A 25,866-nucleotide genomic window follows, 5' to 3' on the forward strand; every position below is an offset into this window, starting at 1 on the left:
CAAATCGTTGGACAAATTTCTTCTCAGTCCTGTGTGATGCGAAGGTTCCCTGTTGCATGTCAGGGACCATCCCGCCATCAATGGTGGAATTATTGGCGTGAGAACCTTAAAAAAGATGTTTTCCCTTCAGTTCACATACCAGGATTGGAATTGCCCCTCCAAAAACAACTGCGGTTTCAAACCGTCCTAATTCACTCTGGAGCTTACAAGCCACTCATCATTGAACCACTGTCTTGACAGAGCGTCGGTGTTGCCAAAGGTGGTTTGCCGTCACCTTCCCAGCACTCAGGGTAGGAATTTGTAATTGGTTCATGGTTCTCCCACTCTTCAAAAAGGGACATGGTGGGATCTTTAACGACACCAACTAATGCTGACAGACAGGATTCCCACTTTAACGTCCATCCAAGAGACAGGACACACATCCGAAAAAAATTCCATAGTTTCAGCTTTTGTGTGGCGGCAAAAAAAAAAAACAAAGGAAAAAAAATTGAATGAATACGTATACTCTGAAGACATCAACATTTTATTTGAATAATAAGGATTTACAAATCACGTGTGCATTGCTAACTCTAAGATTCCCATAGCCTGCTTCATACAAGGTGCCCCATCAAAACAAGGAGCGCATAATTAATATAAATACTCATAAATACACTGATTGCAAGTGGAACAACCCCTACCCCTCGCCCATGTGATCAGTGAATAATCATTTCATGTGATATAGCAAAATAATTTTAAACAATTGTTGAGATTTTCTTTCTGAAGTGGCATGAGTATTCTGGCAATACGTGTAGTTGGGCCCACAAAGCACATATGCAACCGTCATTGGAGAGTACACAGGGGAAAAGGAAGAAATTCATTTTCCCCAAGTTTCTCTTACATAATAATGTTAATCAGATAAAACCTTAATCGATGTACCATACTGTTTTGACAAAGCGTCGTTGCTGCCGAAGCAGTCTCATAGCAAGGATTACACTGAGTGGTTTGCCTTTACCTTCCCAGAGGTAGTCAGGGCAGAATTTTGTAATTTTGCCAGGGTGCCGGCTCACTGACGCTTGGAAAGATAGCTCACGCACGCTTCGCGAAGAACACTGTGGGATTTTTGAAATCCACAAACGGCAACCAATGATGGCAGACGGGTTCTTCGGTTAACGTTCGTCCAATGGCGGCGGTACACTCAGATGCAAAAACGCCCTGCCTGGAAAGCACCATTACAACAGTTTATAGTCGGCTCGGGAACCGAACCCAGACCAGACAGCTCAGAGGCCAGCACACTACCTCTGCAGCATCGTGTCGGATCAAATAAACCCAGTTATTGATTTCTAAAAAGAAACAAAAATCACAGCACAGAAATGCTTCCCCTTTACAATGAGCCTCTGTTTTGCGACTGAAGGTCATTTGCAGCTGGTTTGAGCATTTGCAAAATGACTGATGATGATAACCTGTAAAGGAATTACCTTGAGAAGGAGCTAACATTTCCTGCAGATGTGCAATTACAAACACACTCACAGAGACAGGCCAGGGGTAGAACGTTTATACAAAGGAACGTGAGTGAAGGACAACGGGATAGAAAGTCTGTAGTGTGTCATAACCTCTATGCCAGAACAGCCTCTGCTTCCTGCACTTCTTTCATCTCAAAGTACACACTGGTTTTAAGAACCATATGGGAAATCTATTATTCTTCCCAAGTGAAACAAACAAACATTTAGATGTCTAACAGGGAAGTTGGGGTGGGGCAAAGGGAAGAGACAACCCCAAAATACAGCATAGCATAATTTGTATAAAACTTGTAAAACTTTTGGGTGCAAGCACTGCATGTTCGTTAAAATACATTTGGTCTAAAGTCGAGGATTTCGTTCAAGGCACGGTCGTTGTACTGTGGTTAAAATTAAAGGAATTGCATAGAAAGCAAGGAAGTTAGAGATGGATGAGAAGTTGCACCAGAATGTCAACCTGGGTCATGGGTCACATCCCATGGGTTAGACGGAACATCATGGGAATTGCTATGTGGGACAACAAAAGCCAAGTTGTGGACAAAGACAGCCCGGGTTATGACGTCATGTTGGCATAACGAATGGCAGACATTCCAAGTATTTGACTCCATTTGCATTACACAAGGAACTTGGGAGTATGAGAACACTATTTGACCCATCAAGCCTGTGCCAGGTATTGAAATGCATCGCTCAAGTATTGGCTTAATAAAAAGTACTCAAGTACATGTTTCACCACTAATCACAAGTTTCCAAACAATTATGATGACAAGGTTTCTTACAATATACATTTAGTGTTTGATTACAGGAGAAAGACAAAAAATAATGGTTCGGTCACTTATCTGGTAAATGCAATTTGTGATTTTTTTTTTAAAAAAAGGAAAGGATAAAAAAGCCAAAATTATAAGTACAGTACAGTGGTAGCTTTTTGGTGATGACACTGGACAAGCATCAGAGGTTGTGGGTTCAAAACCAACTTAAGGCAGCGATACATCAGGAGATTTGGATTCAATGCGTCAGGAAGTCGAGTTAGTTTCAGGCGAACAGTCACACCACCGCTGGATTGTCAGAAGACCCGAGCTGGCTCATTAACAACTTCCGGAGTGGGATAATCCATATGCCTCACCTGGTCTTGTCTGCACTCACTGAGGTTGACTTTTATTCCGTTCCCTTGTTAGAAGAGCTCTTTCCGAATGGCCATTTTTCTGAACCTTCTCCTCCACTTACATAAAAAAAAACCTCCTAAAGCATATTTCTCCAAAAATTAGTGAAAGTGGAAAAAAATAAGGCATTCAGGTAAGAGGTGAAAAGTGAGGTCAAAATAACAGCAAATTTGTCAAATTATGTACACAAGAAAACTTTGTAAACACCTTACAAGTTTGAGTAAAATAAGCAATACATATGGCAGGAGTCTGTGTGCAATCATGGAAATTCTCTTGCAACAACATACAGACAAGAAAAGAAAGCCACTGTAACAACAATAACGACAACAGCAACACCGTTCAGCACCAAGCTTGCCAGAATTTTGAGTGAAAGCAACAACACACACCAAGGCACCGCTGCTAGAACATTGTGCTCAAGCACCACTAATCCCAAACCTGACCCGTGACCCCTTTTCACAGAAATTGCCTTTTAGGAATGACCTATAATGGGGACATGTGTATGTAGAAACACAGCACTTTTGTCAATGTGTGATCAGTGATTAGATGATGATACTCTTAAATCGAGCTCAGCATGAAAAACCACCGTTGGAGTTGGACATTTGCAGGCAGACAGATCTTCAGTAGTAATGGCTGAGGTTGCTTGGATGAACTACGTCTGTCCTTCCATTCCTCCATATTTCATTGAGGATCCGCTCCCTCTCTTCGAGTCTCTGAGCCATTTCGATTTCCTCTGCCGATGTGAACACGTTTGTGGGCGTACCAAAATCCTGGGCCAAATGCTGTGCTCGAGCAACCGACGAGCTTGACGACTCAGAATCTTCCGAATCAGAATTCCCAGAGTCCGAGGCAGCTCGACGGGAATTCTGGCCGGCCTTCCCACGCAGTCTACGGCAATCCCGCCGGCAGTGGATACCATACACCAAACCACACAGGGTGAGCAGGAGCCCAACAACGAGGCCAGACAAGCAGACCAACGCCGCTCGTTCTGGGTGCTCTGAGGAGAGATTGGGTGAAGGAATTTAATAGTAATGTTCCCAATATTTCAACCGCAATATCACTTAAAATTAGCACTTTCATTCCAACCACAAACGCACCATTACACCACCATTGTAATCACTACAACAACAAAACAACCATTGATCCACCTCTCACCAACACTTGTATCCTTACCATTATCATTAGTCCTACTAAAGTGAGTACCACGCCAACCATTCACTCTCAAAACCACCATAGCAGCCCTTTTCACTCTTACACCACGATCACAAATCCACCACCACACCCACACTGTAACCACCAAGAGTTATTCCAATTCTGATTCTGATGTAACATACTCTGTTACAGAGCGTCAGTGTTGCCAAAGCAGTTTCATGGCCAGGCTTATACTGGGTGGTTTACCATTGCCTTCCCAGCCAAGAGTTAAACACTGTCACAAATTATTTACGTGTTTGTTAGTGGAGTATTGGTACAGTGCGAGGTTAATGCTTGTATACCTAAGATTTGATGCAGAACAAATTGTTATACAACTGTGAGATGTTGATTCTCAAAGTTGATTTGTGTAAAAGGGTAAGAAGTTATAATGTTGCAGTTGAACTTTGACCTGTATATAAAGACTGCCAGGGTGCAAAAGATTTCTGGTTATTTCCGGATAGGGAATCCTCTACCAAGTACGAGTGGTTCGTAGAGAGAGAGAGAGAGAGAGAGAGAGAGAGAGAGGGAGGGAGAGAGACTTTCGTGAATGTTCTCTCTCTGAGAATATACAAATGAGAAAGTGGAGTAGAAATGAGTTGGAAGAGGAACATTAGCCAGTCCTGAGATGATTTGTTGTGCCATGCCACGTCGGAGTTTTGGAGTTTTACTTTTGAAATAAATCCAACTTTGGAGTTCATTCGCCTGCTGGTGTCGATCGATCGAGTAAACGACCTTGGGGTCCAATGTCATTTGTGGAATGCAAATGAAACAGTGAGATCAATACTTTTGACACACAGCCAAACACTCAGCCTACCCTCACAACCTCTCATCCTTGTACCCATCCCCTCCCCCCTTTTCTCCCACACAACACCATCCAAGCACAAGAAGCATGCAATACATACGGAATGCAACGGGAGCGGGTGGGATAAAAATCTGACCTGCGACGTAGCCAAAGGTGGCGAGGACGTTGCTTAACAGCATGGCGTGGGAACCTGACACAACACGTGTATCGTTTGCCATGGAGAAGTAGCTCGACGACACTGTGTGCCTCAACTCCACCACCTGAAACTCCTGTGGTGTCAGCACGACGAGTGCAAATACAAAAGCGGGGGAGGGGGGGGAATCTTATTCAAACTGTCTGAAGTGCAAAAGCATTGAATGCAGGTATATGGAAGTAAACATTATAAAACTAGAAGGGCACTCGGTAGAGCGCATATCTCCGCCACACAATGCCTGATTCACGAGAACATATCAGGCCCAATACATTTTTGAGATATCGTGCTATTTATTAGTTTTTGGCCCCATCTCTCAATGGTGAAGAATCAATTTAAAAATTAAATAATTCTCATACATCCAGATTCACATTCAGATCTTCACCAAAATCAAACAATTCGTCCTTGCCACACACCCAACGTGTCCACCAAGTTTTGACCGAATCCGTCCACAACTTTTTGAGACGCCGTATTAAACTTCCTGATCCTCCTCTGAACTCAGACCAAATATGCAACTCCTCTTCAAATATCAAGTGAATCGGATGAAATTTACCAGATTTAGAAATCCGGCCCATGTGGAACAACAAAATAATTGGTGGTTGAATTCAGTGACCTGAAATATAAATCCTCATCAAATTTCAAGTCAATCAGATGAAAATTGAGGATTTTAGAAATACCACCTTAGTTGTTGACCTTGGGACTATGTTGACCTTTTGGCCAATATTGACCTCAAAAATAATTGGCTGGTTTAAATCAGTGACCAAATATGCAAATCCTCTTCAAATTTCAAGTCAATCGGATGAAAATTGACAATTTTACAAAGTTGGCCAATGTTGACCTTTTTACCTCAAAAACAATACGCTTCTTCCTTATGACAAACTCTACCATGTGGTAAGGTTTTGTGAAGATCGGTTTTAAATTGTGACCTATAGGCAACAGACAGACAGAATAACAAAATCGACTAACCAATATACTTGAAAAATCTTCGATTTTGCAAGTAACAAACGGACAGAAAGGGGTGAAAACATAACCTCCTTCACCTTCGGTGGCGGAGGTAAATATTGTTGTGGTTACCACCCGTTCGGCGTGCGGGTGACCGCTTTTAGCCAATGGCGGCCACTCTCGCCCACCGAACGGACAAACCTAGTCGCAACTTTCGGATCAACGCCTAAATCCAGCTACGGGTGTATCTTTAATCACACCACAGCCTTGTCAATACTCTACCCGCGCTGCAGGGTCCGATCGCCGAATGGTCGATTTACCTAATTAATCGCGCGGGCAGACTACCCAGAGACTGTACCTCAACGGGGCCTGCTTGGAAACGAGCCGCTAAGCAGCTCGCTTCGTTTTGTGATAACCGAGCGGAGTATTATCGCGAAGCCCCGTTGGACCCGATTCTTTTATCGGCTATTAAAAAGCCAGCTATATTCCGAACTCAATTATGGCAGTTCAATGAGGGAAAGGACGCAACGAACGGGTGATCATTTAAACCATGACATTTATTTCACACCCGTAAGCAGTCATGCAGTCATGCATGCAACCAATGCACGTATGCAATCATGCAGTCATGTATGCAACCAATGCACGTATGGGACAAGACACAAGCAAGAAAAAGAACTACAACCATCTATTTATTATGTACACACATGCACTTAACAGACTTGGCGCCACATCATTCATGCAAAGAAAACCCCGGAAAGAAAAGGGCAAGAACTGGGCCTCGTGGGCCTTTAATGGTTCACGGAGTTGTGAAGACCGAAAAAGCTCCAAGAGACCGCGCTGGTTACCTGTCGCCTTCGTGGCGACTTGCTGGGCGCTCCTCGGCATCCCGTCCACACGGCAGCTGGCGTGACCGCGGCACGGCCTGGTCGATCGGGCCGAGTCGACAACGCCTCAGAGGAACGAACGGGCCTTTGCTCTTTCAGAGTTGATGCTCTCTTAAGAGCCCGCCCGTTCCTCAGCGTCGTTTGGACTGTCCCAGGGCCCGATCACCTCAGACCGTTTGCCGCTGGTTGGCGACTCCTCTCCGGCCTCTCTCCAGCGACCCACTGTTCGGCACGGCAGGGCACGGCAGGCCACACTCGAGGCTCCCGTCTCCTCCGCTCTCTCTCTCCAGCTCCTCACCGACTGCAGACGCCTGACTCCAGGCTGATCCAGCTCCTGACGCGACTCCACACAACTCTTCGCTTGGCGTCTCTGAACGCCTTTATATGGGATCCGTGAGGCGAGGTTTTGATCTCCGATCTCTCACCTCTGACCCCCCCCCCGCTGGCTCCGCCCCTTTCGATCTTTTGATCCGATTTCGACGCGAAACTCGGAGAGAGCGGATGTGGCAGAGATCATCAGCCCTACGCGAACGTTGTGGAAATCACCGGCCCCCGTCCTAACAGGGAACCCCTGTGTCTGTCGGCGGCGATGCCGTTCGTGGGGAACTCACTGTGGCTGGCGCAAAAATGGTGGCGTTGGAGGAGATGAAGGTGAGGCGATGTTGTTCGTTGTTGAGATGTGGTTTAGGAGATGGCGAGGAGATGTTGTGGTGAAGGTGGATGTTGTGAAGGCGGTTGTGGAGAAGGTGGTTGTGGTGGTTGAAATGCGGTTGTTCCAAAATAAAGATAGTAAAAGAAAAACAGCTAACTGAAGATTCACAGCCCTGCACACGAATAATTGCCCGTTAAACATCGGTGGAGAAATCTATCTGAACACAGACTTATCGACATAACTGATCTAAGGACCTATATGGTGTCCTGTGAATTTCCACAACCGTAACAATATCATGCTCTCCAGTACTATATCGTTTTTGGCCATCTCTCAACGGTTAAGAATCACTTTAAAATTAAATAATTATCGAATCCAGATCCGGATTCCGATCTTTACCAAAATCGAATCAATTCGTCATGGTCACACACCCAACCTGTCCACCAAGTTTCATCCGAATCCGCCCGCAACCTTTTGAGATATCGTGCTATATATTAGTTCAGCCCTATCTCTCAATGGTGAAGAATCACTTAAAAATTATCAGATCCAGATCCAGATTCGTATCTTCACCAAAATCTAATCAGTTCGTCCTTGTCACACACCCAACCTGTCCACACAATTTCATCCGGATCCGTCCACAACTTTTTGAGATATCCTGTACACAAACAAACACACAAAAAGGGGTGAAACCGATCTCCTTCACCTTCAGTGGTGGAGGTAACGATATCAACATTTCAGGACAAACCAGCCTGGGTTGCCTAATTGGTGCTCAAACCCTTTGCTCATGAATCGTGATGCTCTGGGATGCAAGGTTCAAACCCCATACACTGAATTGACCTGCCATAGTCTCCGAGGTGAAAGTACCGTTGCGTTTATATGAAACCACATGTAGCCCAAGAGCCCACAAAGGTTTATTTGTTTTGTTCACCAAAAGGTCTGAGAGTTGTTCCTAGAGTGAAAATGTCTGTAGCATTCGAATATGCTGGTCTGATAAAAAAAAATTCCACTTGGACAGTTTTCCACAAATCGCCTTTTTATAGGGGTGCCCTATAATTTCCCGTGAACGCATTTCGTTTCGTAAACGTTCCGAACGAACTTTATAAGTAATTATTTTCGACTCAAACCCAATAGCTACACCCAAAAATGAGATATCATGCTAAAGCTTATCATTGGCAGGATTCTATGAACTATTCTGTTTCTCAATTTGACTTCAAAAAAGTTGGATTAGCCTGATTTCAATGATTCACCCCAATTTTACTTACCGGCACGTTTTATCATCTTGCATTTTTTTGTGTATTTTTTCCAATCCTGAAGTTTTCAAGAGGATTATTTACAAAACAAATATACTATTTTGAAGAACTATCATTCTCCTTTCCTATGCAAAAAGAATCATGCAAAACGGTTTATATTTTGCAGAGTAATAACTAAAAGAGTATGCATGGGGTTACTTGTAAAATATCGCAATTTCCGATGATTCTTGGAATATACATGTAAATGTAAAATAAGTCGAGGCTACGTTTTAATTACAATATAGTGATTTATTGACATTATCATAATATGACAAAATTGTTAACAATGTATAACAACATAATCATGATAATCAGACATATCTATCGAGTAAATGAAATGGTTGTCAATTGTCATCCATGTGTATTAATAGCAATGTTTTGAGAAGTTTGGAAAATGAACATGCAAATCTATTGACTTTTGTTCAATATGTTCCTATCGATCTGGATAAGTGTCTTGGTAATTTTCGGTTTTATAATTAATCCATGAATGTCTCTGAACCGTCATCACACAATGAGCTTTCCATTTTGCTCATCTCCAATCATCGTCGTCCACGTCCGATTCATCTGATCCATACAAAAGTTCTCCGTGCGACATTTCCACATCCTCTGATTCGATGACGGATTCCTTTTTCACTGAGGATCTGGCTGATATGGCGTGGCATCTGATCACCATCAAACCAATCGATTGCATAGCTTCCATCAACCAGGATCCATCCGTGTTGGCACGGCTGGCCACAAGAGCTTGATGGATCTTGACGTGCAGCTTTCTTCCACAGAGAGGTAACATAATTTGCTCTCTTGCTTTTCTTGATCGGAACGGATCGACAAGGCGGCATGTAGCTTGGGTTTACACCCTTGATCTTCTCCAGTGGATCCCCCAGCTGTCTTGGCGCATATGTGTGTTGAAACATAACATAGCTGGCAGTGTCAAGGCTGAGCAAGTTGTGTTTCCCATACAGCGATACAAAATGCTCAATTGTCGAAACTGTTTCATCAGGCACATTGTGGTGCCCCCTGGCATGGCAAACGCCGAGATGAACTGTTCGTGTTTCATCATGATGTCAAGGGGTCTCTGTTTTCCTTTGTTCATGAAGGATGCTGTGAAGTCGGTACCAGTAAATGCATGAAGTCCAGGAAGAGCTTGCAGGACAGTAGACTCCAATTCATCAACCAGTTTGGGAATACTGATGTATCGTCTGGTGTTGTTACTGCTGAGTCCAACATACATCCATACGTTTGGGCAGTCGTGTGCAGCACCTGCGTAGCACAACAGAACCACGACGAAGTCCTCTCTACATTCCTGAACAACCCGCTGAGATAGTCGTAGCGTTTCTGCCACTACGTCTAGCCGAGTCGGAGGGAGATTCAAGTTCTCCATGTAGGCAATTCTCTGTCTGGGGAGTGGATTTTCTGTGACAAGCGAGTTCCAACGTGTCCAGAATGGTGTTTTGTCGAGTGCGATGCTCATCATCCAGAATATATTGTTACGAATCTGGAACCCATCGCACACAACAGCCAGAGTCCTTATAGATCAGTTATATTGTTGTGGTGCCAGGTATCGGTGGCGAGCACGGCCGCTAGGGGGAGCAGTAGAGTCGGCTCCACTGAACACACTAGAATTTAGGTTGTGACCCTCGGATAAGTCTGAAAGGCACGGGCCCCTTACAGGACCATGAATCGCCAATAATTCGACCGCGTGGGGTAGGGTTAATTGCCAAAACTTCAATATACCTAAGTACCCACGCAGCAAAGCTACCGGGGAATTCACACTCTCGGCAGGCCTTGAGCGGGACGAGCAGTTACTGTGCTCGAACCGTGTGTAACCCGGGCGGATGGTTACCGAGGCCCGTCGGTCCAAATGAACAATTACGGCAACAACGGCCTTCCTAATCCCCAATACGCACCGTGGCAAACCAATGGCAGAAATGACAAAGAACGAGCTGGTACATTCAACGAAAGGGATATTTATTTATAACAATAATCGGGGAGGGGAACACAGAGCAGAGTTATCACGAATAAAGAAAGGTATCAAATGTACAAGCAATTGCTTAAACAATTCTACGAAGAGACAGGGCCCACGGACACACACAAATACCCAGAAAGAGATGGACCTCGAGGTCTTTATTGCCCCTTCAGCTCGGGAGGAAAGACGAACGAACAAACTCCAGTGAACTAGCGCTTTACAGTGCGTTCCCGTTCACAACTCCTCCACTGAACTAGCGCTTTACAGCGTGTTCCCGTTCACAACTCCACTGAACTAGCGCGTTCCCGTTCACAACTCCTCCAGTGAACTAGCGCTTTACAGCGCGTTCCCATTCACGGCTCCTCCACTGAACTAGCGCTTTACAGCGCGTTCCTATTCACAACTCCTCCAGTGAACTAGCACTTTACAGCGCGTTCCCGTTCACAACTCCAGTGAACTAGCGCTTTACAGTGCGTTCCCATTCACGGCTGCTCCACTGAACTAGCGCTTTACAGCGCGTTCCCGTTCACAACTCCTCCACTGAACTAGCGCGTTCCCGTTCACAACTCCACTGAACTAGCGCTTTACAGCACGTTCCCGTTCACAACTCCTCCAGTGAACTAGCGCTTTACAGCGAGTTCCCATTCACGGCTCCTCCACTGAACTAGCGCTTTACAGCGCGTTCCCGTTCACAACTCCTCCAGTGAACTAGCGCTTTACAGCGCGTTCCCATTCACGGCTCCTCCACTGAACTAGCGCTTTACAGCGCGTTCCGGTTCACAACTCCTCCAGTGAACTAGCGCTTTACAGCGCGTTCCCATTCACGGCTCCTCCACTGAACTAGCGCTTTACAGCGCGTTCCCGTTCACAACTCCTCCAGTGAACTAGCACTTTACAGCGCGTTCCCGTTCACAACTCCTCCAGTGAACTAGCACTTTACAGCGCGTTCCCATTCACGGCTCCTCCACTGAACTAGCGCTTTACAGTGCGTTCCCATTCACGGCTCCTCCACTGAACTAGCACTTTACAGCGCGTTCCCATTCACGGCTCCTCCACTGAACTAGCGCTTTACAGTGCGTTCCCATTCACGGCTCCTCCACTGAACTAGCGCTTTACAGCGCATTCCCGTTCACAACTCCTCCAGTGAACTAGCGCTTTACAGTGCGTTCCCATTCACGGCTCCTCCACTGAACTAGCGCTTTACCAGGCTCCCCTTACTGTCCAACCAAGCGTGCACAGAGTGTCCGACACCGAGGCTCCGCCCCGCTCAGGGAGCAGATAAAAAGACCAGGCTCCCTTTGGAGGTCGTTGGTGTTCGAGTTCGGTTCACGTTCGTGTTGGCCTGATTGTGTGTCGGAGCCTGAGGAGAATCATTTGCTTCGCCTGCCTCGCCACCTCCTCGCTTGTTTTTGCCGATCGTGCTGGCGTCTGCCGCTCCACTCCTAGTGCCTTTGTCCTTGACGCCACGTGAAAGCTGCGGGTTTGAGTCCCACCACCGAGCCAGATCGTCGAAGACCGCATGAGGCGGACAGGTCCAAGCACAGGCTCTGGTCTCGAGCTGGAAGCCTTCAATAAAGACCCGACGGGGTCCATTTCTTTGGGTGTGTGTCTGTGTGTGGGTCCGTCTCTTAAGTAGAACTGTTAAGTGCTTTTGCTCACTGTATATTGCCTGCCTGATATTGGGATAACTCTGCCCTTACGTGTTTCCCGCCCCGCTATTATTGTAATAAATTTCCCTATTGTTGAATGTCCCAGCTCGTTCCCTGTCATTTCTCTTATTGGCTTAGCACGGTGCGTGTTGAGGAATAGTGAGGCAGTAAATTGTTCATTTGGACCGATGGGCCTTGGTAACCATCCGCTCGGGTTACACGGTTCGAGCACGGTAACGGCTCGTCCCGCTCGAGGGTGTGAATTCCCCGGTAGCTTTGCCGCGTGGGTAATTAGGTATATTGAAGTTTGGCAATTAACTCTACCCCACGCGGTCGAATTATTGGTGATTCATGATCCTGTAAGGGACCCGTGCCTTTCGGACTTATCCGAGGGTCACGACCTAAATTCCGGTGGAGCCGACTCTACTGCTCCCTCTAGCAGTCGTGCTCGCCACCGATACCCGACCCCGTAACAATATCTCTGTATTCCGTGTCAGTGAGATGCGGTGGTCTTGGTATGCTTTTGACTGCATACTGAAAGACTGTCATCTTAGGTTTCTTGCGATATGGTTCCAAAGTGTGTTCCTTTAGGTGGAATACTCGTTTCAACCTACAACTCTGTGTCCCAGCAGTGTCCACTGAAGTTAGCTGTCGTTGGGAGGGAGGTTCTTCGGGTGACTCGTCCAGTGTCACGTTCGGCTTGTTCTGATAGCAGATACCTACAGTATCGTGCAAGGTTCCACCACCTGACAGTGTTTCCATAAGCTCATCGTAATTGTTCAATGCTAAACTGGTACAAAGTCCGACCATTTTGGTGATTCCATCGTGTGTGGTACATTTACGACCAGAGATGTCAGTGGCTAATTCCGTTTCTAGGGCCTCGGCTGTGTGATAGCCTACACTGTGTCCAAATTGGTTCAAAACCTCAACAACTTTCCGGCTTCCTGTCATACTTTTTTAAAGCGAGTCCCATGCAGAAGTGTTTCCCTGGTTTTATTCTGGCCCTAGTTGTGACGTACAACACATCATCGGACACAGATTTCACCAGTCTCTCAATGCGTTCGTCCCAAGGCGGCTTGCTTGATCCTGTGTACAGCACCCTGAAGAACTCAAGGACAGCATCAGGAGGGTCTGCCTGTCCTACTTCCAACGCTTCAGTTGTGATTGGCCTTGGTAAGTCATCCTGTGCACTTTGAACCTTCAATAACAGGGACCAAAGGTAGAATGCAGTTTCTTGGACTGTATGATCATCAAAATTGGCACGCCTGATTGCGGCATCTTGACGGAGGTTAGCATTATGTATGATTGTCCCCGTCTTGCGACTTACACAATGACTGGTCAGTTCATTAACCTCCGCCATCGAAGATGGACGGAGGTTACTGTTTTCACCCCTGTCTGTTTGTTTGTGAACAGTATTACAGAAAAACTCCTGGACGGATTTCGACGAAACTTGGTGGGGGGATTGGGTATGGTCCAAGGATCATGCCATTAGATTTTGGACTTGGTCCAAAGTCCAATATGGCGGCCATTTTGATAAAATATTTGAATTTTTGTTTTTGCATTTATACATGTTTTAAGTGATTTCCAACCAAAAAAAAAATTGTTGGAGAAAAAAAAACAAAATTTTGCAACTTTTTTCAAAAAAATTTCGATTTTATTTTAAAAATATTTGAACTTTTTTTGCATTTCTACATGTTTCAAGTGATTTCCAACCCCCCAAAAAATTTTGTTAGAGGAAAAAAAACAAACAAATTTTGCACCTTTTTTTTCAAATAAATTTAGATTTTATTTTTTTGCCATTTCTACATGCGCGTCGATCTAGTTTAGTTTATTCAATCGTGGTTCAGTAGAGTCTGATCCGTTTTGACCGACAATGAATAGGATATCAGGTTCACTTCAGTGATCCAGCAGTATTGGTGGCGGAGGTTTTGCACTCTACCGAGTGCTCCCCCTCTAGTTTGGATATGTTTTCAGGATCTTGTCGGCAAAGCTTCGAGCGGGATATGTCGTCTCATCGTCTCCAAGCAAGGTGAGGTAGCACACGTGCAATGATGACAGGTATTCTGCTCCTTGATTTGACACCAAGGTTACATCGATATGCTTCTGGAGTTCCTGAAATGCTGCTTTGTGAGCGGACAACTTTGAAGACATCATGTAGTCGTCTTTCTGTACTGCGGTTTGGCAATGATGTATGTAATTTATCCTGCAGGAGTGGTGATATCGTACTTGCTTTGCCTTCATGTCGAGACCTCCTAGCTTGCAAGCATCATGTTATCTTGCGCAAGTTCAGCTGCATTTTTTCTGCTTTCCTCACCCATGTCAGTCATACAGGTCCCCAACACTTCCCGCTTGCCTTTCCCAAGTGACTTGGTGATGGAATTGCAGAACAGGCACTTTTTTCTCAAAGATGCCTGCAGAACTTGCCTCTGTGTGTTCTACTTCAGAATGCAGTACGTGTGATCATGATGGTCAAGCGGAATCTTGTTCCACATTTGCAATGGACAGTGCGGTGAAATCTTTGTAGCACTGTTTGTGATAACCAGTTGTCTGGTCATATTCAGCAGGAAGGCTGATTCTGAAATACTTTGAGTCTTTTACTGTGGAATGTCTCTTTTCATTAACAGAATTCACTTTCCGCCATATATTGTCGGCGAAAGGTTTGACTTCGTTGGTAGTTTTACCTTGAATATGGAGAATGCATGTATATTTTGATGTCATTTTGTTTGCTGTTGGTGAACCTGAAAGAAAAAAAATGCTATTCTACCACCACCAACTACATTTATTATACAGGGAATACGCATGCTATACATAAACATCGTAATCTGGTCAAAAGAAGATAGAATATTATACATGCATCTGCAATAGTTGGAGTATGTCACATTTGTGCAACAAAAAATAAAACTGACGTCTGACCATCTATTTCACTGAAAATAGAGTATACCATATAACCAATTATCTGGGTATACTACTCAGACAAGAACTTTTCCACTTGCAAAGAACACTGAGGTAGTATATACACTATATCAATATAAACATAATATTTTGCAATGAGTCACTTTGCTTGAGAATTGCGTAAATGTCGAAAACTGCGATATTTTACAAGTAACCCCATGTATACTCTTTTAGTCATTAGTCTGCAAAATATAAACCGTTTTGCTTAATTGCTTTTGCATAGGAAAGGGGAATGATAGTTCTTCAAAATAGTACTTTTTTTTTTCTAAATAATCCTCTTGAAAACTTCAGGATTGGAAAAAATACACAAAAAATATATGATATAAAACGTGCCCGTAAGTAAAATTGGGGTTAATCATCGAAATCAGGCTAATCCAACTTTTTTCAGAAACAGAATAGTTCGTAGAATCCGGCCAACGATAAGCTTTAGCATGATATCTCATTTTTGGGTGTAGCTATTGGGCTTGAGTCGAAATTAATTACTTATAAAGTTCGTTCGGAACGTTTACGAAACGAAATGCGTTCACGGGAAATTATAGGGTTCTCCTATAAAAACGCGATTTGTGGAAAACTGTCCAAGTGGATTTTTATCAGACTAGCATATTCAAATTCTACAGACATTTTCACTCCAGAAACAACTCTCAGACCTTTTGGCGAACAAAACACAAATAAACCTTTGTGGACTCTTGGGCTAATGCCTCTAAGGCAATGGCACCCAACATACAGTGATCCCCTGGCAGTTGTTTTGTGAGTCTTTGTGTAGTTAGACCTTCCCCTCATGTCTAGTGGGTTAACGGGATGAAGTGCGTTACGTGGGTCGAATAGCTCAGTCTATTAACGATACACTGATGAGCCAAAACATTATGACCACCTCCCTAATATGCTGTTGGTCCTCCGTGTGCTGCCAAAACATCGCTGACTCGCCGAGGCATGGACGCCACAAGACCCCTGAAGGTGTCCTGTGGTTTCTGGCACCAAAACATGAGCAGCAGATCCTTCAAGTCCTGTAAGTTGCGAGGTGGAGCCGTCGTGGATCGGACTTGTCGGTCCAGCACATTTCACAGATGCTCAATCGGATTGAGATCTGGAGAATTTGGAGGCAAGGGCAACACTGTGAACACTTCATCATGTTCCTCAAACCATTCGCGAACAATGTGTGCAGTGTGCATTATCCTGCTGAAAGAGGCCACTGCCATCAGGGAATACCATTGCCATGAAGGGGTGTACCTGGTCTGCAACGATGTTTACGTAGGTGACAAGTGTCAAATTGACATCCACATGAATGGCTGGACCCAGGGTTTCCCAGCAGAACATTGCCAAGAGCATCACACTCCCTCCACCGGCTTGTCGTCTTCCCACAGTGCATCCTGATGCCATCACTTCCCCAAGTAAACGGCGCACACGTACACGGCCATCCATGTGATCTAAAAGAAAACGGGACTCATCGGACCAGGCGATCTTCTTCCACTGTTCCAAGGTCCAGTTCTAATGCTCGCGTGCCCATTATAGGCGCTTTCGACGGTGGAAAGGGGTCATCATGGGCACTCTGACAGGTCTGCGGCTACGCAGCCCCATAGGCAGCAGGGTGTGATGCACTGTAGATTGTGACACATTCCTCCCGTGACCACCATTAAAATTTTCTGTGACATGCCACAGTAGACCTTCTGTCAGTTCAGACCAGACGGGATAGCCTTCGTTGCCCTCACGCATCGATGAGCCTTGGGCATCCAACACCGTCACCGGTTTGTCCCTCCTCGGACCACTGTCAGTCGGTACTCACCACTGCTGACCGGGAGCACCCCACAAGCCTTGCCGTTTCAGAGATGCTCTGACCCAGTCGTCTGGCCATAACAATTTGGCCCTTGTCAAAGTCGCTCAGGTACTCCTGCCCATTTCTCCTGCATCTAACACATCAACTTCAAGAACTGACTGTTCACTTGCTGCCTAATATATCCTACCTCTTGACAGGTACCATTGTAACAAGATAATCAATGTTATTTACTTCACCTGTCAGTGGTCATAATGTTTTGGCTCATCAGTGTTTCTCTATCTTCAATTCTTTTTTCTATTCCAACCCTTTCCTTTTAGCCATGGTACAAATCAAGCAAGCAAGCAAACACACCACAAAATGAATAGCAAACACACCACGCAGCCTCCCATGGGAGAAACACACGATATGGCACACATATGGCGTGCCATTTCATTCAACCCTGTGTGCCAATTTCCAACGGCATCTCACCTTGCTCACCAAAAACTCACCCCTTCGACCACAGACACCTCCCACACATGGGAAAAATATTCCCGCACCTCCTTGGACCTCTGTACCGATACAATTTGCCACTAAACAGAGGCGTGCGGCATAGCTCAGACCGCGTGATAAGGGGACAAGCAACAGACGTAAATGTCGCTGGCCGCATCTCGCCGGGAATGTTCCGGGTGAGCACCCGGGATTGATGCGGCCCTCGTCCAGTCGCCAGGGCGCGGTGGCATGGGCGGTGAGGAGGGGTCACAGGAAGAGAAATCCAGGAGTTTGGTACGGAACTCCAGTCCGTGTCATGCCGGATGTGCGAATGAGACCGCTTCCGGCCCCAGGAGCCTGGCAGGGCGTGGCTAGGGTTGCTGTGGCCCAATAGAGAAGCGGAATTCTGGTCACAGCGCATCACTTTGGGTCGTCACGCCACCCTTCGCCCGAGGCTGATACAAGGCAGATCGCTGAGCTGCTCACCTTCTTCTTCGCCCTCTTCTTCATTGCTCCTCGTCTCTGCCCGTCGCTGGCTCTTCACTCGTGGTTAGTATGTGACTGAGACGTGCTTATTCCGGAGGACCAGTGTGGAGCGCACATTGCCACGAGCCCTGGCAAAGTTACTAAGCCAGAGATAACACGCCACTCTCGAGGTGGAAACGCTCAAGCAGAGCGTTCCATGGAGGTACATGCTACACTATCAGACCAATGCATGACTAGGTTAGGGATCTTTTACCTCACGCATCTTCTCTCCTCTCTCCACCCCTCTATGTCGTCCCCCTTGGATGCACAAAAGAGCATCCATTACTGACTCGCAATCACAGTTTCCTCTAGCACGACACCGCACCCCCCATATTGCACTGCACCACACCTCCCACTCCCATGACACCAGTATTTCTCTCCCCTACCTCCCACAAAGCGTACTGGGTTGCATTTGTCGGTCGATGGCGCCAGGTAATGCGAGGCCGTTTATCCTCATCTGCTCACTTTATTTCTGGTTATCTTATCTTCCTCAGGTTTGTGTGTGTGTTTGTGTGATGGCGCCTGTCATAGCATAAGTTAAGATTGTAGGAGTTCTAACGGGATAAGTCTGATCTGTCTGCTTTTGTAAATTGCTTGCCTTTTGCTGCACCCCACAAATTCCTTGCTATCCCCTGCTGTACATAAAAATAAACCCAAATTACTGTGCCATACACCTTTCCTCACTTGATTGTAAATAGATGCGAATATAGATATGTTCCCAGCTCGTTTTCGTATTTTCCTTCATTAGTCCAACATGGTTCCTATCCTAGCCTAGCCTGGACGTTATCCCCCAACGATCTGTTTTTATAGCCGGTACGTCCTTGGGCAGTTACACTCGGCTGCATCTGATCCAGTAAGGTGATCCAGTTTGAACAAGGCGGAACGAGGGCTTGTCCCCCGGTAATTAGATCACGTGACCATTAGGTCAACGGTATTTATTAGACGGAGGACCCTAAGTCACGGTCGGGTTATTGGCGTTCACGGTTGATTAGCGACCCGCCGCGTCACAAAGTTATTCATGTGCGACGGCCTGCGATTCTGGAGAGTCTGCTGGGAACCCGAGGTGGCTTCCCCCCTCATGGTCTTCTCGCCCCCGACCCCTGGTTCGTAACAGTACATTGCTTATATTAGCTCATAATGTCCTTGGCCATTCCTCCACAATGGCCATACTAAATTGACCATTCCTCCACAATGGAACACCCTATGACTAAAAATTATCACTCATTATCTTTGTCTAGATGTATGCTACAGGTTAGCATGAAGTAGATTTCAATTGGGTAACCTTCAAGGTCAGAGGTCAAAGGGTCAGAAAAATCGGGTCACACCCAAAATCTGGCAATTTTATCAAAGAAATACTGTAGAGATCCCCTTCCTATTCGATTTTATCTAAAAATACCACTTGAATAAACTCCTTAGATCCCTCTGATGTTTTCGGAGAAGAAATATTTCAAATGGATCACAATAAAGTGCACCATGACCAGCAAATTGATTGTCACAAATCTGAAAATCACTAAAAATAAATGGATTTTCATTACTTTTGTTATGCATGTTATGTAAAAGTACGGTACTGATAATGTCCATGAGAATTTTATCATTTATTGCAAAAATGATTTAAATGGTCAATTTTGCTATACATGTATAAAGATGAGAAATGACTGAAAAATGTCACAAGGTACTGCAGTGTCATGTGTGAGAGACAAAAATGATAAACTATTCTAGGATGTTACATTCTTCCGATCAACTCCCTATAAGTCGATGCTACTTGGACAACTAGTGATATAGGTCGTAACATGCCCTAAATGGATTGCAAGCTCAGAAACAGCATAAGCTGCCTTGTCAGGGCTCTTCCACACGTCATGTCACTACAATAACGTTTGCTTTCAAATGCACCGTCAGTAGCCAAACAGTTAACTGACAACTACTAGTTTGTCAAAGATACAAAGAGTCGTGCCACCTTAAAGCATGAAACAAATGACAGTTCACTTTTGCCGCATTTAAAAAGGCAATTCACTACGTCTACTAGAATTAATTACCCAAGTGGTGCCGCCAACTACAAGTTACCGTTTCATTGTCCTCGTCTTCACTTTCCTCAGCCAGCCGACCACATTTGGCTCGGTCACCATTACAGCTGCATGCAATGATACATGCTGGTCCAGCCTTAGCACATGGGTAGTTCTTTAAACAGGCTTTCTTGCACTTACAGAAAGCAAGTTTGGCTGAGGCTTGTTTGCTATCCTTGCGCTTCATGACAGGAATTAATCTGCCCGTATTATCAAAATGTCTGCCATATTCCACCAGTGGTAGAAGGGTTGGGTTGCATAGATTTGCTTGCTTGTACAGATTGATTTGACAAAGACTTCTGAGAACATGATAGTGAAATTTTGTCCACAGCCTGATGGAGTACTGCTCTCCCCTCTGGGCTGGTGCTCCTGCCTCCCACCTTTCTCGGCTTCACGCTGTAGATACCAAGGCATTTCGGATCATTGGCATCTCTCGCAATGAGGCTGAGTCTTTGGGCCTCTCAATCAATCACCGCAGGTTGGTCGGTGGTCTTTGTCTTGTACCTCGCCCCCCCCTGCTCTCTCTGCGATTTGTCCCCACCACATTTCCTCAGGGCGCTCAAGGTCCGCCAACAACCCCCTTCTGGTAAAACTACCAAAGTCACGAATCACTGCTCACCTTCACTCTTTCATTCCTCTTTTTTCCCGCCTTTGGAATAAACTCCCTCACTCTATTCATTCCCATTCTTCCCTCCAGGCCTTCAAAACAGCTGTTCACCACCACCTCTTCTTGTCCCCCATCCAAATCTTCGATCTTTTCTACCCCCGATAATCCACCCAAGCCCACCTCCTTCAAATTCCCTGCTTTCCTTCCTGAAAGTCCCTGTAATGTGCATCTTCTATTCCCCATGTTCCCCACCCCATCCCTATCCCTTCCACAGATCTCCTAATGTTTCTGTTCCCCACTGTTTTGTCTTTCCCACTCCCTCCCCTCTTGTCTCATGCGCCCCTTGCTGTGCGTTGTGTGTTAGCTCTACACGAGCCTTGACAAGGTATACAAAAAGAAATAAATAAACCAATGTCACCCGCAGGGTGACCGTATCTTGCCAAAAGGTGACCACGTGTGACTTCTTTAAGGTCACACTGAGGTGAACAGAGCTGCTATCCACCAGGAGCGACTCCTTGAGGAATATCTGCCGACGAGAGATTCCGATGAGAATCGTTCTACAGAGTAACCATGAAAAATATGTGTTTGCCTCATAATGTCACCAAATGACGTCATAATGTCTCAAGCTTGACATATCTAGAAAGCACTCATCGAGGTGTTCAATTTGAGGTACTACATGATATGGTTCCTAAAACTTCAAAATTTGACCTTGGGGTCAAATATGTTTGACCTCAGGCGCTAACCATGAAGGTCAAGGCCAATCGCCACCAAAAACTAATCAGCTGAGCGCCAGACCATATACTATATTCCCATAAAGTTTGGAGACGATTCGATTAAAATTACTCAAAAAATAAGGGTTTCGTCGACTCCCCTGATTTGCGACAAAGTGACCTTGACCTCTGACCTTCAAAATTTTATGCGCTGAAAGGGACCTCTATAGGCCTCTGATAAGCGAAGTTACAAAAATTTCCAATGATAACTGTGCTCTGCAGAGTGATTTATACGTGATTACAGACAAAAAAACAAACAAACAAAAAAAAAGATATGAAGGTCAAGGCCAATCGCCACCAAAAATTAATCAGCTGAGCGGCAGACCATGAACTATATTCCCATGAAGTTTGAAGACGATCTGATCAAAATTACTCAAATAATAAGGGTTTCGTCGACTCCCCTGATTTGCGACAAAGTGACCTTGACCTTCAAAATTTTATGCGCTGAAAGGGACCTCTATAGGCCTCTGATATGCAAAGTTACAAAAATTTCCAATGATAACTGTGCTCTGCAGAATTTTTTATACGTGAATACAGACAAAAAATAAATAAATAAAAAACATACAAGCTGACCAACATATCTTGCAAAAACGTTTTGGCAAGATAAAAAAAATGCATCCTCAGCATCCTCTGCGCATAGGTGTTTAGCTAAGTGATATGAACTCAGCAACATATGCTTGTGCAAACTGTCATCGATGCATTCATCCTCAGAATCAAATCGTAACTGACACTCATTTCATTCAGTTTGCAGCTCCACAACTTGGTCACAAAGCTCTTTGACAGTGAGAGATGAGGCACATACTATAGCTGTGTTCTTCATTTAGTCATTTTGTCACAACCTGAATTTTGTCATTGGTAAAATGTTTAATAATTCGTTTCTTCAATCTGTCTGTTCTATATTTCTGTTTGCCATGCTGAGGCAAACAATTCATTGTATCTTTTTGAAAGTTGATTGAAAGAAGACACGTTTCTCATTTAAAAGTCCGTTTGAAATCTCGGATACCAATGTCAAAAACGCTGAGTCATGCTCTGACAACTTGGCCGAACTTGCACCCTCAGTTTTATGTTTTGTCACAAACCTGTTCAAACACTTTCGGTGATATCGAAAATAATTTGCGATCAAGTTGAGGCATTTCTCACCATGACCCATAATTTTCAAGAGCACTGCTTCCTCATTTAGTTCCTTTGCTTTGTTGTGAATTGAAAGCTGTCTTTCAACGGTAGCAACAGATACTAAAGTCCCATCACCCAAGCCATCACGATCCTTCTCACACAAAAAACACACGGATTTATAGTCAATGGTGGCAGTCTGACTTATTCGAAGAAATGGTGTTTCTCCTGCTGATGATTCACTTTCTGTTCACAAGCGTTTTATGCGTGTAATTGCTGCGACAAGCGATGTGGATTTCTGTTTTTTTTGGCAAGGAATGCATCTTCCTGCTGCTTGTCTGCCCAAAGCCTCTTATATACTTCATCGCACCTTGTCTCAACGGCACCCTTGAACGTGGAGAAACCCCGTTTCATTAATTTTGACAATGGTCCAAGCTCAAGAGCAGTGGATTGGGAAATCAAACATTTTGAGTAATCAGTTGTTCGCCGAGAGAAAGAGAGAAAGAGAGAAAACATCAGATGCTTCTAACTTGAGTTATAATCTGCAAAAAAATTTTCAAAGGGGCCATCAACTTTGACCTTTTGAACGCAAAATCGAATCAGTTCATCTATGCATCGTACTACATACTTGTATCAAGTTTGGCCAAAATCCCTGAAGTAGTTCACAAGTTATCGCAGTCATGAAAATCTGCTACGTACACGTTCAGACGCACGAATGCACACACGCACACCTGAACAGACGAACGGAAATCATAATGATAACAAAAAAGTTAATGATCTAAAACAGATTTATCAACACGAGGTGATCCTTGGTCAATATCAGCCACAATCCCAGTTAAGGGTGTCTGTTTGAGCCATGGAGCCTGAAAATCAATTTCCATAGTATAGACACAGGTAGTTTGTCAAATTCATAAAATCATAATACTGTTCAACATTATAGAGCACGAACATTTAGGTTGTGTATACAAATTACATGCACGAAAATTGTGGAATTTTAACCCAAACCACCTCCCCTACTACCTCGCAATATGCAAAGCAAGCCCCCCCCCCTTCGACCAACCTGATTCACCTTTTCTCCCACACTCACCTCCATCCATCCATCCATCATTATACTTTACTCTGCGCAGAGCGTTGGTGCTGCCTAAGCAGTCTCCTTGGCTATTGGACACAATCCTGGACGGGTCGCAACTCCGACAGTATACCAGCAAGCTGGCACTCATTTTGCCGACCTCGGAAGGATGACAGGCTGAGTCAACCCGACCTGGTATTTATTCAACAGCCAAGCAGGATTTCAACTCAGGATCCTAGGATCCCAAGCCTTCCACCCTAACCATTAAGCCAACACCAGGCATACACTCACCTAACCCTCTATTTACCCCCAAATCCAATATTTCTTGTCGAGGACGCAATTGGTCTTTAACAAGCTTGAGGGTGCCTGATTAAGACATAAATATGAAAATCAGATTGACTCATCGAGCGATTTCTACCTTGGGATTAGTTTGGTTTTTCTTCTTTCTCACATTAGTACAGGAGTGGAGTGTGGGGTAACATTGAGAGGCCACAGTGGTACATTTGTGGTCACATGCTCATAAAGATGTACACAACTCTCTATACTTTACAATGTCTTGTCCTGTTCTCATTTGCCTTGCATACTCCAAGTTTCACTCAATTGTAAACTTTGTGTAAACTTTCACAGTATCATTAAAAGGAGCTTTATTCAGGACAATCATCATGGACCTAATCAAGGCTTCCTTGCCTCACCTGTTTCATTTGTGAAGTCAAGGGGTCCAGTTTCCCCAAAATGCACCACAACATGCTGTACTTTATGTCACCCAAATTTACTACAGCACCTTACATTAACCATTTCAGCACAAAACATCAACATTCACAGCAACACAAAAACAACATATTCCATGAAAGTGCACCAACACAGCACGATATTCCACCAACACAGCACGATATTCCACCAACACAGCACGATATTCCACCAACACAGCACGATATTCCACCAACAGCACGATATTCCACCAACGCAGCACGATATTCCACCAACGCAGCACGATATTCCACCAACGGCAGCACGATATTCCACCAACGCAGCACGATATTCCACCAACGGCAGCACGATATTCCACCAACGGCAGCACGATATTCCACCAACGGCAGCACGATATTCCACCAACGGCAGCACGATATTCCACCAACGGCAGCACGATATTCCACCAACGGCAGCACGATATTCCACCAATGCAGTACGATATTCCACCAACGGCAGCACGATATTCCACCAACGCAGAACGATATTTCACCAACGCAGCACAATATTCCACGAACACAGCAAGATATTCCACCAAGACAGCACGATATTCCACCAACACAGCACGATATTCCACCAACACAGCACGATATTCCACCAACGAAGCACGATATTCCACCAACTGCAGCACGATATTCCACCAAGACAGCACGATATTCCACCAACACAGCACGATATTCCACCAACGCAGCACGATATTCCACCAACACAGCAAGATATTCCACCAAGACAGCACGATATTCCACCAACACAGCACGATATTCCACCAACACAGCACGATATTCCACCAACGAAGCACGATATTCCACCAACTGCAGCACGATATTCCACCAACGCAGCACCATATTCCATTAACGGAGCACGATATTCCACCAACGCAGCACGATATTCCACCAACGCAGCACGATATTCCACCAACACAGCACGACATTCCACTCATGGCAGCATGATATTCCACCAACGCAGCACGATATTCCACCAACGCAGCACGATATTCCACGAAGACGGCACGATATTCCACCAACGCAGCACGATATTCCACGAAGACGGCACGATATTCCACCAACGCAGCACGATATTCCACCAACGCAGCACGATATTCCACCAACGCAGCACGATATTCCACCAACGCAGCACGATATTCCACCAATGCAGCACAATATTCCACGAAGACGGCACGATATTCCACCAACACGGCACAATATTCCACTAAGACGGCACGATATTCCACTAAGACGGCACGATATTCCACGAACGCAGCACAATATTCCACCAACAACAGCACGATATTCCAGCAACAGCACGATATTCCACCAACGCAGCACGATATTCCACCAACGCAGCACGATATTCCACCAACGAAGCACGATATTCCAGCAACAACAGCACGATATTCCACCAACGCAGCACGATATTCCACCAACAACAGCACGATATTCCAGCAACAGCACGATATTCCACCAACGCAGCACGATATTCCACCAACGAAGCACGATATTCCACCAACGAAGCACGATATTCCACCAACGAAGCACGATATTCCACCAACGAAGCACGATATTCCACCAACGAAGCACGATA

At 45.1% G+C, this 25,866-nt stretch overlaps 1 protein-coding gene across 3 annotated transcripts in view; it reads right to left on the bottom strand.

Annotated features, from left to right (window-relative positions):
* Window positions 1–500: 500 nt before the first annotated feature.
* Window positions 501–25,866, bottom strand: part of LOC147034406 (protein eva-1 homolog A-like) — a 49,378-nt gene continuing 24,012 nt past the window's right edge. For all 3 annotated transcript variants that reach the window (XM_085882540.1, XM_085882529.1, XM_085882548.1), the window contains exons 2-3: window positions 4,777–4,909; window positions 501–3,644 (exon numbers count right to left, since the gene is read on the bottom strand). In XM_085882540.1, the coding sequence (XP_085738666.1) occupies window positions 3,268–3,644; window positions 4,777–4,858 (459 nt within the window). In that variant the 5' untranslated portion in view covers window positions 4,859–4,909 and the 3' untranslated portion in view covers window positions 501–3,267. The remainder of the gene's footprint in view (window positions 3,645–4,776; window positions 4,910–25,866) is intronic.

Source organism: Eptatretus burgeri, chromosome 1, assembly GCF_056783735.1.
Source record: "Eptatretus burgeri isolate ZD-2024b chromosome 1, Ebu_testis_v1, whole genome shotgun sequence".
In the NCBI taxonomy this organism is placed as follows: Eukaryota; Metazoa; Chordata; class Myxini; order Myxiniformes; family Myxinidae; genus Eptatretus; species Eptatretus burgeri.